Source organism: Pelodiscus sinensis, chromosome 4 (genome assembly GCF_049634645.1).
Source record: "Pelodiscus sinensis isolate JC-2024 chromosome 4, ASM4963464v1, whole genome shotgun sequence".
NCBI lineage: Eukaryota > Metazoa > Chordata > Testudines > Trionychidae > Pelodiscus > Pelodiscus sinensis.
The window spans coordinates 67,885,255-67,902,682 of record NC_134714.1 but is presented as its reverse complement, the minus strand read 5'-3'; the positions used below and the strand labels follow the sequence as shown (position 1 = coordinate 67,902,682).

Genomic DNA, 17,428 nt, shown 5'->3' with positions numbered 1-17,428 from the left:
ATCTTTTCTAACTACTAGACAATACTCCCTCTATTCTAACAAAGTTTATTTCATTGTGACACAGAAGGACCTTATGCAAGGCCCTTTTATGAGGTTGTATTCAAAGAATATTTTCTACATGCTGTCTCAGACACTCTCTTAATCTACTCATCCAGTAGCTCAATGGGAAAGTGTGAAATTGGATAGAGAGTAGGGCATCAGTGGGAGGCACTGAGCTCCAAGGGCTGCTCCTGTACTTGCCTCTGAAAGTATGTCTACACAGCAAAGTAAGCTTAAAGTTAGTCAAACTCAAGTCAGCTGATCCACGTCAGGGAATCCTAGATTTGAGTACGTAGGCTGCATTTTAACCTTAGGGTAAGAATTTTCTCACCCATACTCAAATCTAGACCTCCTGCATCCAAACTGCAGTGCAGACATAGTCAAAGTAACCCAGTCCCAGCCTAATGCACCCCTTCCTATTTTAACACTCTAGCCAAAACAAAGCTATTGCACTGTCCACCCTTTGTCCTGTGATGGTTGCTATTGATGGGACACAAGTGTCCACAAGGAGAAGAGAAACTATGTAATTAACTCCTCCCATGCCCATGACAGTAGAATGGACTCCATCTAATATGAGAAGTGGGCTCTTCACCTCTAGGTTAAGTCACATTGGCAGGTAAATGACCATGAGCACCTGTTCTGAGGATAATTAGGACATCATGCTCCAGCATGACAGTAAAATGAAACTTGCAAATTTTAATTTTTAAAATGGGTTGTTCCACAGTGGTATTTTTAGATGTGGGGGGAGGGGTACCTGTTTGTTTTGAAGTTTGACATGAAATGTAGATGTCAGAGGAAAAAACCCCCATTTACCCACCCACCTCCTTAGCCTGGCCTCTGCCAGCTTCAGAGCAGTTGTGTGGACACCCAGACTAAGTCTACACTATAGCCTTTTTTCAGAAAAAAGCTATGCAAATTTTACCTCTGGTATCTCAGAAAAACCCTGCAGTCTAGATGTACCCACAGGGGGCTAACTGGATTTACATTGCTGTGTAGACATACCTCGACTGGCACCTGCTGGAACAGATGAGTACAGCAGTGGGAAAGGCCAAGAAAAATTGGATATGAGAAGAAAACGGGTGAGGAAACTATCACTCTGCCCTCTCTGGTTTCTCTTCAAGCCTCTATTTTGTCTGCCTGTTTTCTGTTCCCCCGGAACCATATAAAGAACTCTCTGGTAAGCACACGGAAGCCACCAGCATAGCTGCCAATAATCTTAGTTTAGCTAGGTTTTGAAAAACAATCCTAGGACTGAGGGACAAGCAACTGTAATTTGGCCTGTGGTAAGCTTTTCAGAGCGGTGACTAGATCAGCAAGAGGGCAGAAGGCTGATCACAGAGTGGTGAGTGGCAGGAAGCAGGAAAGGGAACCTGAACTCTCATTGCAGGGAAGAAGAAGCCAATTGCCTGGGGCAGGGAGTGGGAGGGAGAGGAAGCAGAACAAGCAAGCGATAGGAAGAAAAGTGATGATATAATGCTTTCCAAGGATTATTTTCCATACCAGCCACAAGTCAGGCTGTGGTCCACTAGCAGGATTGTGTATTTTGCTGTGTTTTCCATGACTCCTCACACTACTAAGAACATGTCTCCAAAATGCTCATAGATCCGGGAGGTGGAATCTGCTTTATAAGGGCACTGTACCTGTCTATAGCTACCATCCTTCACATTGAACAGAAAGCTAACCAAGAGTGGGAGAAGGGAACTGGAAAAGCAGTAGGAGAGAGATGAGGAAGTGTGGGAGAGGGAATGTTAGGGACTCAGAACTGAGCAGGGTGGATAAAAATCAATTATTTTTAAATCAGATTTTTTTAGTTAATAAAATACTATATTTTTCACTTAAAAGCAACAGATGATACCAAATTGATCAAAATAGTTAAGACCAAAGCAGACTGTGAAGAGCTTCAAAAAGATCTCACCAAACTAAGTGATTGGGCAACAAAATGGCAAATGAAATTTAAGGTTGATAAATGTAAAGTAATGCACATTGGAAAAAATAATCCCAAATATACGTACAATATGATGGGGACTAATTTAGCTACAACTACTCAAGTGAGAGATCTTGGAGTCATTCTGGATAATTCTCTGAAAACATCCACTGTGCAGCGGCAGTCAAAAAAGCAAACAATGTTAGGAATCATTTAAAAAAAAAAAGGGATAGAGAAAAAGAGAGAAAGGATCTCAATGCTTCTATATAAAACTATTGTACACCCATATTTTGAATACTGCATATAGATGTGGTCACCTCATCTTTAAAAAAAAAAAAAAAAAGATATATTGGCATTGGAAAAGGTTCAGAAAAAGACAACAAATATTATTGGGGTTTGGAACAGGTCCTATGTGAAGAGAGATTAAAGACACTTGGACTTTCAGCTTAGAAAAGAGGAGACTAAGGGGGGATATGATAGAGGTCTATAAAATCATGACTGGTGTAGAAAAAGTGATTAAGGAAAAGTTATTTACTTATTCCCATAATATAAGAAGTAGGGGTCACCAAATGAAATTAATAGGCAGCAGGTTTAAAATACACAAAAGGAAGTTTTTCTTCACTCAGTGCACAGTCAACCTGTGGAACTCCTTGCCAGAAGATGTGGTCAAGGCTAGGACTTTAACAGGGTTAAAAAAAGAGCAAGATAGATTCATGGAGGTTAGGTCCATCAATGGCTATTAGCTAGGATAGGTAGGAATGGTGTCCCTAGCCTCTATTTCTCTGGAGGTGGGTGAAGGGGAGGGATCACGAGAAGATTACCTATTGTGTTCCCTTCCTCTGAGGCATCTGATATTGTCCACTGTTGGCAGACAGGATACTGGGTTGGACAAACCATTGGTCTGAACCAGTATGGCCATTCTTATGTTAGATGACAATTAAATCTTATCACAAACATGCTACACTTACAATCTCATAAGGATAAATTAATGATTCTAGTCTGTCCAGCCTAACTATCAGCACTTGCTTCTTGAAAGTTTGGGGTTTTCAATTTCTCTCAGTAGACTAACGTGCAAAGATAGAAACAGGCTGGATAGGATAGTTTTTGTTCTGTGCTTAGGTGGAGGACCTGAGCCAAGCACAGCAGAGTTTGACAAGACATTGTCTAAACCAGGGATGTTATATTGCAGTTATCTGACTAATCATGTAGTCGATACAGTTTGTATCGACTACACGATTAGTCGATAAGGACTGATCTGCAGATCCACAGTGGGGGTAGCTCCAGGAACCAGCTTGAGCCAGAACTGAGCAGTCCCAACTCATGCTGGTTCTGAGAACCACCCGTGCAATGGCTATGCGTTTTAAATGTAGTAAGAGCCACTGGGCTCTTACTATGTTTAAAATGCAGAGGCACAGCATCCTGGACCAGTGCAAGACAAGACTACTTGGTCCCGGCTCACGCCAAATCCTGGCCCCTTCTTGCGGTGACCAGTCCTGCCTGCTGCGAACACAGGTTGCACCAGCATCAGTCCCTGCGCGTGGGCAGCCCAAGCTGCCGCGGACAGGGGCTGCTGCTAGAGCAGCCTCTGCCCACAGCAAGTCTCAGCCCGCCATGGGAAGCAGCCTCTCCAATTCACAGCAGCCTCCCCTATTCTCCCCTCCATTAGAGGCAGCAGGAGATGAGGGAGACAGATGGCACAGCAAAGCCAGTGCTGGGGGAAAACAGTTTTTAAGCCAGCTCCCCCCAGCACTGGCTCCTGTTCTCCCCCCATTTACGGCCTCTCATAGACGCAGTGGGGGCGGAGAGGGAAAAGAGCAAGTAGTCGATACTCCAGTCGACTACCCGATAAGCTTATGCTTAGTGGACTGGAAAGAAAAAAAAGACATTATTCAGCACACATGGCTTCCTATATTCCTCTTATACTTTTGCCATAAAAAAAACTGTCATGGCTTCTAGGTATCAGAGGGTTTGTCTACACTAGGAGATTAGGTCAAATTAAGATACGCAACTTCAGCTACATTAATTGCATAGCTGAAGTCGAGGTACCTTAATTCAACTTTTGGCATTGTCCGTACTGCAGGAAGTAGAAGGGAGAACACTCTCCCTTTGACTTCCCTTACTCCTCGTGGAAGCAGGACTACTGACATCAACTGGAGTGCCTCTCTCCATTCAAATTAGCATGTCTTCACTAGACCCACGAATTTGAACCCTGGAAGGTCGACAGTGGCAGCTTTGATCTTCTCTATAGTGTAGACATACTAAGAGAGACCTTATCTAGGAATATTTTGAAGAAATTAATTCCCTCAGTAAAAAAGAAAAATGTATCAAGTGTAAGCAGTGCAAGAAGGAGATGCAGGGCTTAGCTGCAAGAATGAAACATCATAAGGAAAATTGCTTATTGGGACAAAATGCTGTGGATGAAGATGTGAAGATGCCTGAAAAACAATGTGGGTCAACTTTGCAGTGCATCATTATTCAAGATGCTCTGTGCCTTTTAGTATAGGTGTGATTTAACAAGTAAATTCCCAAACTATTTGCTCCGTTGGATAGTGCTAGAAAGTTTAGCTTAACTAATACTTATGGCTCGTTTTATTAGATTCTAAACCTAGTTAACTATCACCCAAGTATGCAGCACTAAAAGCTGCAATAAGAGAAATCTAGAGTTGCCAGTTGCCACCAAGTGCCATTCTCTTATTTTATATTACATATTATAATATACAGGCCATCCTTGCTCTAAGTCCAAGATGTGTTCCAAAAACCTTGGATTTATAGCAAAACTGAGGAGAAAGACAGTCCCCACATTCCCCTCGCACACTAGAAACTAGTGGGACCCAGCCTAGTAAATATTCATAGAACACTACAACTGGAAGGGACCTTGAGAGGTCATTGACTGCAGTTCCCTACCCTCTTGGCAGGACCAAGCATCGTCTAGTCCATCTCTGATAGATATTTATCTAACCTGCTCTTAAATATCTCTAGAAAAGGAGATTCCACAACCTTCCTAGGCAATTTATTTCAGTGTTTAACTACCCTGACAGGTAGAAAGTTTTTCCTAATGTCCAACCTAAACCTCCCTTGCTGCAGTTTAAGCCCATTGATGATAGGACAAGAAGCAGAGGCCAAAGAGAACAATTTTTCTCCGTCTTCCTTGTGACACCTTTTTAGATACTTGGAAACCCCTCTCAGTCTTTTCCTTTTTAAACTAAACAAACCCAATTTTTTTAGTCTTCCCTCAGAGCTCATGTTCTCTAGAGCTTTAATCATTCTTGTTGCTCTTCTCTGGACTGTCTCCAGTTTCCATATCTTTCTTGAAATGTGGTGCCCAGAACTGGACACAATACTCCAACTGAGGCCTAATCAGCACAGAGTAGAGCAGAAGAATGATTTCTCGTGTCTTGCTCACAACACACCTGTTAATGCATCTCAGAATCATGTTTGCTTTTTTTGCAATCGTGTCACACTATTGACTCATATTTATCTTGTGGTCCACTACAACCCCATGATCCCTTTCTGCAGTAGTCCTTTCTAGACAATTGCTTCCCATTCTGATTGTTCCTTCCTAAGTGGAGTACTTTGCATTTGTCCTTATTAAACTTCATCCTATTTACCTCAGATCATTTCACCAGTTTGTCCAGATCATTTTGAATTATGACCCTATCCTCCAAAGCAGTTGCAACCCATTCCAGCTTGGTATCATCAGCAAACTTAGTAATCATACTCTCTATGCCAATATCTAAATTGTTGATGAAGATATTGAACAGAACCGGTCCCAAAACAGCCCCTGCGAAACACCTTGTCATGGCCTTCCAGCATGACTAACCATTATAACTAGTCTCTGAGAATGGTTATCCAGCCAGTTTTGCACCCACCTTATAGCAGCCCCATCTAAGTTGTATTTGCCTAGTTTATTTTGTGTGCTCCCATACCGTGGTGGGGCAGCAGGAGGGTGGGAGTGCCAGTATGGGCTCCCCACTACTGGTGGGGAGCATTGAGCCTCGGGGGCCAGATCCAGGCACACTGGGAGCTGCCTCTGGCCCCCAGGCCTGAGGTTCCCCACCCTTGCTGTAGGGATTACAGAGAAACCCAAGAAAGGGGCTGAATTAAGGAGGTGGAAAAGACTGTTCTGTTAACAACGTGAGGAAAACTCTTAAATTGGAAAGGGAGAGGTTGGGTGCTGTGGTAGTTTCAGCTGAGAGAATCAACAATAAGAGGACTCTCCTTTCTCCATTTAAGATTGTGGTTTTCAGGAACCTGGGCCTATGTAATTTGCTGCAAGAAGCTTTCTTCCTCTCTTTGTTGAGAAACTCTAGCAACAAAGCTTTTTTCATTGCCACACTTTGACTAAATATAAGAGGCCTAGCTGTGTCTTATGACTACTGCTCTAGGTGCATAAATCAGTTAACGCAGGCAGTAGAAGGCAAAATGACTTGATCAATAGAGCCCGGCAAATCCATGTACAGTATATGAATGTGGATGGATACGGATGTCCGCAGCTAATTTTTGCTGATATGAATGCGCATACACATTTTTTATCTAGAACCCTGCAAATTTGAAGATACCTAAAGACATCCACAGATGTCAATGCAAATATTAAAAAAAACAAGCTGCAAATGCAGATAAAAATTGTATATCTGTGCAGGGTTCTAATAATCAAACATCTCCACAATCAGCTAGAGCCCAGGACACCCACTGCTGTTGTAGCAGTGGAGGTGGATGGGAGCCCTGAGCCCCTTTGAACCACCAGACTCTGGAGTAACTGCCACCTTTGCCTCCTTTCCTATTGGCAGGCATGTTCTCATGGTAGGCATGTAAGAAAATCCCTGAGCACTATGTCTCTTTGGCAGAGGATGCTAATTTAGCATCACGAGCAGATTATCCCAATTTCATCATTACTGCTGTTTTACAAGTCAAGTGTCCAAAGATTACCCTTGAAGAATTTTTTAGTCTAACAGAACTATCCAGAAGTGTGGTTAACACAGAAACTAAGGCCTTGTCCATAGTACCAAGTTTTGTCTCAAAAACTGTTTTTTGGCAATGACACATCGAGAGTGTACACACTGCAATGCTACTTTTGTCAGGAAAAAATGCCAGTTTCCATGACAAAAAACTTCCAACCCTTGGAGTACTTTGTTAACCATAAAGGGAGGGGAAAAGAGCCAGTGTAAACTCTGCCGTTTGTTTCGTTGACAGAACTGTCTTCCGCCAGTATCCTACAGTGCCTGCCTTGATCCTTCTGGCTCAGTGTTTTGATCTCTGCTGTTCTGCAGGCATGTGCCGCTCCCTTTTCAAAGCTTCAGGGAAATAATCGGACAGCTGAGTGTGTTGTTCCTATAGGGAACAAACAGCAAAGCATGGGAATACTCCAGTTGTGCTCTGCACTAGTAACACAGTGGCATACAGATTGCTGCTCCCAAGGGGGGGGGGGGGGGGGGGAGAGACTGATGTGCTGCTTTGACATTCCTCAGCACAGAGAGCTCACTCATGATGCTGCTCAGGGGAAGTTGAGGAGGTTGTGGGAGAACTCAGAAGGAATCCCAACATGGGCAACGATCAGCTCCGCCTTCCCACCACACTGCACTGTGGGATATGTACCCACAGTGCTTTTGCTCATAGCGAATGGTGACTCCTGTAGACATGATCTGTCAGCAGAGCAAGTAAGCGTGAATACCCTCTAGCGATTTTTGTTTTGTTGATTTTTGGGTGTCAACATAACTTTTGGCAACTAAACTTGGTAATGTAGACAAGGACAAAGATGCCTTATCTGTTCAGAAGCCACTATAGTTCTTACCTGTATCTCTTCTGTTTCATCCACCAGAAGGAAACTTGCAACCTTCTCTGTCATCTTCTTCCTCTTGGTCTCTTCATCCATCCCTTCTTCCTCTTCCTCTTGGGGTTTGCTACCATGGTACATGGTAATTGTGTGTTTCCTTTTGTTTCCCCCAGTGTGTGTCCTCTTCTGACACTCCATGCACAGGTTTGTTTTGCACATCTGGCACCTCATTGCTGCCCTCTGCCTGGATCCTGTGGTATTACTGTGCATTATATTCCCATTGGCACCCTTGCAGTTGTCGCAGTAAGGGACATGGCCAGGTCTTATTCGGGTCCGTTCATGGTTTCGCAGCCTTTCCTGTCTGTGCAACTCCTCTTCACAGCGCTGGCATTGCAGGCTTCCACACTCATCGCATTCAAAGACTGCTTCATCAGTCCCACTACAAACATAGCTTTCCTGACACATGAGTGCTGTGTTCAGTCCCTTCTCCACCAATGGAGCATGAGCACTCATTTTCAGCTTTTTTTTTTTTTTAAGTCGTATGTATCTGAATTTTTTTTTAATGGAAATGTACACAGATTTTCAAGAGCTTCCAGTTGTAAAATTTGTGTCCACAAGGACAAAAAACTGAAAAAAAATACAGAGGATTCTTAACTTTATAAACAATGTAGCAAATGCTGAAAAGATTTGTACCAGCCTGAACAATGATTCCCTCTCTCCGCACTTACCCCTCCCCCCCAAAAAAAGCTTAAAGTCCAGATGAAACTTTCTGTCTCTAAAACAACAGTATACAGGTTCGTTGTTTCAACTGCTGACCTACAGAGTTTTCCACTTAATTTGAAGCTGTAATTTCAGCAGTGTAGAGAAATAAGACTGGAGTATTTCAATAGACAGGTTCAAATGTTTCCCTGGAACCCCTAGAACTGAGAGAGAGAGAAAAAAAAAGATTTGTTTTAATTAGTAACATATGACAAGAAAAAAAATGAGATAACATTAGAAATGCACAGTGCAGAGCATTGTATCCCTAGACATTTCTCACTCCAAAGTTAAGCTCCTCCCTCAGAGTTTGCAAAACTCCAGGGACTTTCCTGATCTGCTTTCCCAGACAAAAAATTAAACTTGTACGCTCATCCCTGCAATGCTGGATACAAAATCTGTGTTATTGTAACCATGCTAATGTTTGTGTCCCTCACACACACAGTATTTCCAAAATTTTACCACCAAAACAAATAACTGCTACAAAACACATTGCCGATCAACTACTCTTTGTCAGAACACATTTATTTACAGTTGCCACCCCACACAGAATGCTTCCCATGACTAAGTCAGCTAATCTGTCATTTAACAGGTCTTTCAAAAAAACTTTTTAAAAATAGAAGCTGACGACATTTGTGGCTTGATTCTTCGCTTACCTTATTTTTTCTTTAACATTTTAAACGCTTGTTTAAAGCAATAATTTATTAGCAATATAATAAGGCAGGAGATAGCTGACAAGGAATGTTAGACTGCAGTCATACACTGTTTACACTTGTGTTCTGATTACTCCATATACAGACTCTGCCTGGAGCTAAAAACAAACGTTTTCAGTAGCCACTTCATATTTTCTTTAAACGATTTTACATTTATTAAATAACAGAAGTATCGGCTGATTGCTTGCTTTATGCTTTCATCAATCACCTACCTTACACCCGACTAAACCACATTTTGTCATTTGATACACTAGCTTTTAAAAACAGCACTATTTCCTTCTGTTACACCATACACAACACTATCATCCGGCAGACGGGTTTGCGAGGGGGATGGGATATACTGTGACTTGGAACAAAGAAGCCACCCCCCCCCAAAATAAGGGACTTCACGACCCACTCTATTGTTTACAAAACAGCAGGCACCTTACTCCTCCTCTTCCTCCAGCCAGTACTTGGTGACTAAGGGGGGTCAAGTTCCAGCCGCCTCTTCCTCCTCCTTTCAGCAACCGGGGGGGGGGGAGTCTGCTCCGCTCCTTCTTTCCCACCACGTAGAGGTAGGGGGCCCGGGATGGCTGTGTCAGCCCCGCCAGGCGGGGTGCCTGTGCGAGTCCCTTGCTCCTCGCCTCCGTCTCCCCTTGTTGTCAGTGGAGATCAGCTGATCGCAGGAACTTCAGGCTGATTTTCTCGCCGCGAAGGCAGGAAGGTGAGCGCGCAGGAAGGAGCGGAGGCGCCCAGGCACGCCGGGACTTGTAGTGCTGGCGGCCCGCGCCCGCGTGCCTGGGGAGCCGCGGGCGGACTGCAGGTCCCAGCGTGAGCGCCGCCAAAGGAGACGCTGCCGGCGCGCGTGGGCGGCCGGGAGTTGTAGTTCCCAAGGCCGGCTCCGCGCCGCCCGCAGAACGTGGCCGGGGTGGTGACTTGGGGAGGGGAGAGGTTGTGCCGAAGCTGTGCTTTATGTCAGGGACCGTGGCTGTTTCGCCTTCACCCCGTTCTCACACTAATAGCAACCCCCCTTCCGTTAGGCCTCAGGTGGAGTATTGTGTCCAGGTCTAGGGCCACATGTCAAGAAAGATGTGGAGAAACTGCGGAAGGTCCAAAGAAGAGCCACAAAAATGATTACAAGTCTAGAAGACATGACCTATGATATGAGTTCACGCTGACCATATGTCCTGAATTTTTTGGGACTGTCCGATTTTAAATACTCTGTCCCAGTGTCTCCATCTAGGGTTGCCAGGTGTCTGGTTTTGAACCAGACAGTCCATTATTTGAGCTGCCTGTTTGGGAAACAAATTGAGAAAATATAAATTTCCAGTATTTTCTAAATAAGATGTAATGTAGATTGTGATGGAATGTCCACTGTGTCCGGTATTTCTGTTGAAACCATCTGGCAACCCTATCTCCATCACGTAGTGAAATGTCCCGGAAAGCCCCGCCAGCTTGTGGGAAGAAGTGACCCAAGTCCGTACACTGCATTGTGTCTTGTGTGGCGCAGCACAGCAGCAAAAGTATCCTCCCTTCTTCCCACCCTTTCCTCCCACAGAGCACATAGGCGGCGCCATTGGAACTTTGCAGGTGGGGGCACGTGGTTTCTGGCCACTCCGCCACGCACTACCCCACCACCTCACACCGCACAGCTCCCTACCTCCCCCACAGGACTGTCTCTGTCACATGGGGCCCCTGCGCTGCCCGTGCAGTCTCCTTCATGTGTGCAAGTGGCAGCTAGTTCTTGTTACAGCAGCCGCTGCTGACCCGGGGGGCGAGAGAGGGGTAAGGTAGCTGGGTCCAAGGCAAATGGCACTGAGCAGCTGTTCCAGGACCTTGGCACTTTTGAATTGCCACCTGAGCCCCAGCAAAGGCCGCACGGAACCCGGGTGGGGACGTTCAGCCTTGGTGCCCCCATGCATTGCCACTCTCTCTCCCCCTGCCCTTCCTCACCCATCAGCGAGCCGAGTCTGGCGGGGAAGGTTGAACATTCTACACACACACACACACACACACACACACACACACACACGGTTGAACATTCTACACACACACACACACACACACACACACACACACACACACACACACCCCCCCGACCTGGTGCTGCAGCCTTGTGGCTGCACTGGGATCCCTGCTGCTTGGAGGGGTGTGAGGGGGGAGGGGGGGCTGAGTACCCTCCCCTTTCCTATCCCATTGGGGAAATGACAGCGTGATGTCTGGAGGCTTTCTCCACTGCAAGGGGGTCTGAAGCTAGATGAGCATCCCTCCTCATGCCCGTACCCTACAACCAAATCCCCCTCACTCCCCCTGCCAAGACCCCACACCCACAGCTTGCTCTGATATCCTCCCATGTTCCTGCTGCACACATACATACCCACGTCCGTCAGATTCTGTACCCTCCCTTGATCCTCCATGCTTCCTCCTGGCCAGACACCCTGCCTCAAGCCCCTCCTGGCCAGACACCATCAGAGGCAGTGGGCTAGGATAGGGGAAGCTGCTGCAAAGCAGCCTCTGCCCGTGGTGAGTCAAGGCTCACTGTGGGCAGAGGCTGCTCAGGCAGCAGTCCCTGTCTGCGGGTGTCCTAACAGGGAGCTTGGCCCCTCGCAGACAGGCTGCCGCCGCCAAGCAGCTCCTATTCATAGTGGTCTGGGATGTCTGCTGTGAACAGGGGCTGCTGGACTCAGCACGAGCTGGGACTGAGCAGTCCCAGCTTTTGCTGGTCACTGCGCCTCTGCATTTTAAATGTATCAAGAGTCCAGTGGCTCTTATTACATTTAAAATGCAGAGCTGCAGCACGGGTGACTTCTGGAGCCAGCATGAGCCAGGACTGCTGAGTCCCAGCTCCAGACTGCTCCCGAAGCTACCAGGCCAGCCCACAACATTTTGGCACCTGAGGCAGGGAGCTCAAATGATGCCCCCATTTCCTCATGGTTGGGCCAAAACTTTGAAAGGTCTCAATTCTGCTTTCTTCCTGTTCTTCTCTAGAGCAGAAATATGCACCAGCAGCAGACACAATTTTCTACACTCTGGGTTCTAGTGGCACCCACCCACAGTCTGGCACCTGAGGCGGCCACCTCAGTTCACCTCATGGTAAGGCCAGTCCTGGAAGCTACCCCCACTGCAGCTATGCAAAGCAGCACTTATCAACGAATCGTGTAATTGATACAAATTGTATTGGCTATGTGATTAGCCTGATAACTGCAGTTTAACATCCTTACATTGAACTGCAGTCTTCTCTGTCCCTTCCATTTGCCCTGTGGGGCTGGAGCACCAGAGGAAAGAGATGTCTCAGTTGGGAGCCAGGTTAGTGAGGGTTGGGGTTTTTGGAGGAATTTTTTTGCTTCTCACTTGTGTAGTCCCCAACTGATTTTTCTGTGGGTCAGTGGCCCCCAACCCAAAAAAGGTTCCCCACCCATGCCATAAATAAAGAAAACATGCTAACCTTTTGAGTTGGACATAATTAATGTTTTACTTTATTTAAAATGAAGTTTGATAAACTTACACAAGAAAGTTACAACACTTAATCTATGTAATAATTTAAATTAAACCATTCTCCCTAGCTGCAACACTAGCAAAGAGGCTCGGGCTTAATTATGTAATTAACCCTGAGTTTCCATTTGCAACTGGTGGTCTGTGGAAAGGTTTACATTGAGCCAGGTGGGTCACAAGCCAAAAAGTTTGAGAACTACTGAAACAGAGGCACCCTGGACCTCTTCCTCCAAGTTAATGCAATGCAAGTTGGATTAATGCAATTGCAGAATAGTTTCATGGCGGGGGAGTCCTATGGGGCCCAAACCCATCCCTATTAGTAATGGACAATGGAAGGAGTTTTTTTGGGGGGGTCACACAACACCTTTTACTTCTGGTCACGTGTCCATCTTGACCCCAGAAGTAATACTTGATGTGACAGGTTGGCAGGGCCTAAGGGATTGGGGGTGTGACTGATGAGGCCGGGGGTGTGGCTAACATCCCAATTTTGATTCAGAAAATATGGTCACCATACCTATGAGTGAAGACTGGAAGAATTGAGTTTATTTAGTTTAGAAAATAAAAGAGTGAGAGGGGACATGATAGTAATTTTCAAGAATCTAAAAAGGTGTTAAGAGCAGGTTGGATAGACATCTATCAGGGATGATCTAGATGGTGCTTGGTCCTGCTGTGAGGGCATGGAACTGGACTTGATGATCCCTTCCAGTTCTAGTATTCTATGATTCTTGTAACCAATCACTGAAAGAGCCCCCCTCCTTTTCCCAGGTTGGGTTACCTCAGTTTTCACATGGGAGTTTCACTCAGAAGTCTGTGTGTTGCTGGGCTTTTCACTAGCCCCTAAGATCTGGGTGATTCTCACTGCTGCCATCAGAGGTGGGCACTGTATTTACCTTCAGGACCTTCACTGATGACTCAGTAACATACAAAAAGTCTTGCTTTCCCTCTCTAGCAGCAAAATTGGAGTGGATAAAATGGCACTAGTTCAGCTCCCACACTATCTCTGATGGCAGGTCCAGAGATGGAGAATACTGGCAGCTTGCCCAGCCTTATTTCCATTTCCAGGCAGGGTTGCCAGGTGTCTGGTATTCCCTTGGACAGTCTGGTATTTGCAGGCTCCGTCCAGTAAAAAAACCAAGAAATACTGGATATGTGAAATATCCAGTATTTTGTGTTTCCCTCGGACAAAAGCCTGGTGGGGACAATTTTTCCCTGCTGCATCTGAGTGGGGGTGGGGAAGTGAGGAGTGCAGCAGAGTTGTAGTGAAGGGAGGCAGGAGGGGGCACTTGCTGGGTGCCACACTAAGGGAGTGCTGGGCTGGGGTGGGAGCGGAGCGCATGCTGCTCTGGCCCACATGACCAGCAGAGACCTGGGAGGTGGCCACGTGATGCCTCCCTCAACACCAGCTGAGGCCAACCCGTGGCTGTTGGCCCCCAAAAGTGCAGCTCACGAAGTCACTCCTGCGCCCTCCTCAATGGCCCCCACCCGCCACTGGCTCCACTGGTTCCGGTTTCCCTGTGCTTAAAACCCCACCCCTTTTTTTTTCCTTGACAGAATTTTTTCCTGTTTTTTTTTTTTTTGCGGGGGGAGAGAGGATGTTTAGTATTTTTGGTTAAACCATCTGGCAACCCTATTTCCAGGACAGCGAAGGAAAGAAATGAATGGCTCGTTTTCCACCACCATCTCAGTATCTTGAGCATTTGCAAATAATTTGGCCCTTACCTGTAGAAGCTGGAGAGGGTGTTCTAGATTTGATTTTGACAAATCAGGAGGAACTGGTGGAGAATTTGAAAGTGGAAGAGATCTTGGGTGAAATCATTAAATGGTAGAGTTCATTATTTTAATGGATACCAATTTATATCTTGATATCCATGGGTATAAATCTGTATTGCACAGGCTCTAAAGATAGGACATTTGACAAGAGATCTCCTTGGCTTAACCAGGATAGCTCCAGTTATCTGAAACTCAAAAAGGATATGTCTAGATTACATGCCTCTGCCGACAGAGGCATGTAAAATAGGCTACCTGACATAGTCACTGAAGTGGGGATTTAAATATCCCCGGTTTCATTAAAATAAAAATGGCCACCGCACTGTGCCGGCTCAGCTGATCGTTGGCACAGCGCGCGAGTCAAGACGTGGATTGGTCGACAAGGGAAGCCTTTGTCGACCGCTCCTGTAAACTTCGTTTCATGAGGCATAAGGGAACGGTCGACAAAGGTGTCCCTTGTCGACTGTTCCGCATCTTGACTCGTGCGCTGTGCCGACGATCAACTGAGCCGTCAGTGCGGCAGCCGTTTTTATTTTAATGAAGCTGGGGATATTTAAATCCCTGCTTCACTGACTATGTCAGGTAGCCTATTTTACATGCCTCCGTCGGCAGAGGCATGTAGTCTAGACATACCCAAAGAGTGTAACAAAAAATGGAAACCAGGACAAATTACAAAGGAAGAATATATATTAAAAAAACCCACACAAGTGTGATGGGGAAAATTAGAATGACCAAGGCACAAAACTAGATTAAACTAGCTTGAGACATAAAGGTAATAAATATTCTACAAATATATTAGAAACAAGAGGAAGACTAAGGACTGTTACTCAGGGTATGTCTAGACTACAGAGCTTTTCTGGGATACCTCTGATATCTCAGAAAAACTCTGCTGTGTCCAAGGAACGCATCTGCTTTTCCAAAAATGTTTTTGGAAAAGCAAACATGTTTTTTCAGCATCCCCGTAAACCTCGTTTTATGAGGAAGAAGGGATGTTCTGAAAGAAGGGTTTTTTCTGACATTTAGCCCTGTGTAGACAGGCCAAATGTTGGAAAAGCCTCTTTCGGAAGAAAAGCGGAATTTGCGTATCTTTTTTCAACTTTTCTTTGTAGTTTAGACATAGCCTCAGGGTTCTTGCAGCACAAAGCTCTTGGTAACTTTACTCTCTGCAAGGTAGTGTAATGAAATAAATCAAAGGAGACATAGATGTCCAACTGATAGATGGTTGGCACAGATTGGACAACACAAGAATGCTTTCACTTACAGCTAAACTTTACTTAGTCTTTTTCTTTTGCTATATTCTAAAAATTCAGTTAAATTCCTCGACACTGAGGGAAGCCAACACAAATTTATCCAACTCAAGATCCACTCAACTCAAATCCATAAGACAATCACCTGCAAATTCAATCATGTGAAGCATGGGTAAAGCATGAAGCAGAAAGTGGTGTGCTCACTAAAATGCACAATTCTACGTATATAAAGATCAAAAAAAGAAAGAACACACTAACATGTAAGATAATGAAGAAAAACAGGAGTGAAGTCACTATACAACTAAGTTGCTAGACCAAGGGTGGCGATAATTTTTGAAGTGGTTGCAGGCTGCTCCAGAAAGGGTAGGGCCTCGGGCGGATGGGCTTCCATAGAGAAATACTTTTTTAAAAAACCAAACAAACCTTATTTCCCTTTTTCCTGCTCTTTTTATGTGGCTTTTCATTCATGCTTCTGGCCATATTCCAGTTTTTTTTTTCATAATCCAAATATTCTTGAAGGAGTAGGGTCTCCAAATATAAAAATCCTCCATATTGGATTATCAAACTTCTACCTGTCCTGATTAAGCTAGTTCCGGTCAGAATACTGATTTTTGTAAATTGCCGAACTTCTTGAAAAGTATGTGTAGCTATGAAAAACCATTTTCAAATATCATAGTTAAAAACGTGTTTTAAATATTAATTTCTGTTGTTTTAATAGTCTCTTAGAAGACTGAAAAGAAGTAATTACAAAAAGCAGTGCAGATAATAGGGCTGTCCTTCGGATTTATGAGGCTCTATGCAATACTATTAAACAGGTATGCCTATGCCAGATGGCAGCCAGGTACGTGTGTGTGTGTGTTTGTGATTTTTTTAGAGATGTGGTTTTATAATCTTCATCAACACACTAATGAAATGCCTTTAAAACTAATTTTAAACTAAGGTCCTGTTGACTAACACAAAAAAACTGCCAGTATATTCTTGGGGCTGGCAAATGCCTGTTAAAAGGCTTCATTACCACTTTAATGGCTTTTTCTCAGATTAAATGTTCTGTTAACAGAGCTGACAGGCTTTTTCACTTTTAAGTAAACTAGATTCTCTCCAGAAGAAGCAGAGCCACAGAACAGGGTTAGGAAGAGACCAGTGGGTGAACATTAAGATCCTGTGGTGCCCCAAATTTTCTGGTACCCAAACAACTGCATATTCTGCATATGGATAAGGATGGCCCTGGCAGATAAACCAATGTTAAATAATATTTTACTTATTGCTTATATCGTAAGATATACAGTAATGCAAAATTTAGACTGAGTGAAACTTACAACTTGCAACAAACTTCCCTTGCAACAAACCCCGTTGCCAGCTTTGTCCACATATTCATTCTGCTGATACCATTATTGGACCTAACCAAGTGAGTTATAAGATCAAGAACACATATTCCTGCGCATCCAGAAATATAATCTATGCTATCATGTGCCGAAAGTGTCCATCTGCTATGTACATTGGACAAACATCTCAGACACTTCGCCAAAGGATTAATGCCCACAAAACAGATATCAGACAAGATCACAAAGAAAAAACAGTTTCTTGCCATTTTAACCAGAAAGGACACTCTCTCAATGACTTAACCACCTGCATTCTGCTACAAAGACCTTTTACATCTGCACTTGAAAGGGAATCCTCTGAACTGTCATTCATGTTAAAATTTGACACTCTCCAACAAGGAATGAACAAACACTCAAACTAT

General features: G+C 44.6%; 2 protein-coding genes across 6 annotated transcripts in view; one reads left to right on the top strand and one right to left on the bottom strand.

Annotated features, from left to right (window-relative positions):
* ZFYVE1 (zinc finger FYVE-type containing 1) overlaps positions 1 to 9,971 on the bottom strand; it is a 41,760-nt gene extending 31,789 nt beyond the window's left edge. Inside the window, exons 1-2 of one of the 5 annotated variants that reach the window (XM_025187489.2) lie at positions 9,626 to 9,971; positions 7,752 to 8,656 (exon numbers count right to left, since the gene is read on the bottom strand). In XM_025187489.2, coding sequence (XP_025043274.1) covers positions 7,752 to 8,246 — 495 coding nt within the window. In that variant the 5' untranslated portion in view covers positions 8,247 to 8,656; positions 9,626 to 9,971. Of the gene's footprint in view, positions 1 to 7,751; positions 8,657 to 9,414; positions 9,560 to 9,625 lie in introns of those variants that run through there. The other 4 variants (XM_075927275.1, XM_025187491.2, XM_075927276.1 and 1 more) reach the window with 4 other exon arrangements.
* The window catches only part of RBM25 (RNA binding motif protein 25), an 87,279-nt gene that overhangs the window by 19,922 nt on the left and 49,929 nt on the right, over positions 1 to 17,428 (top strand). The window lies entirely within an intron of this gene.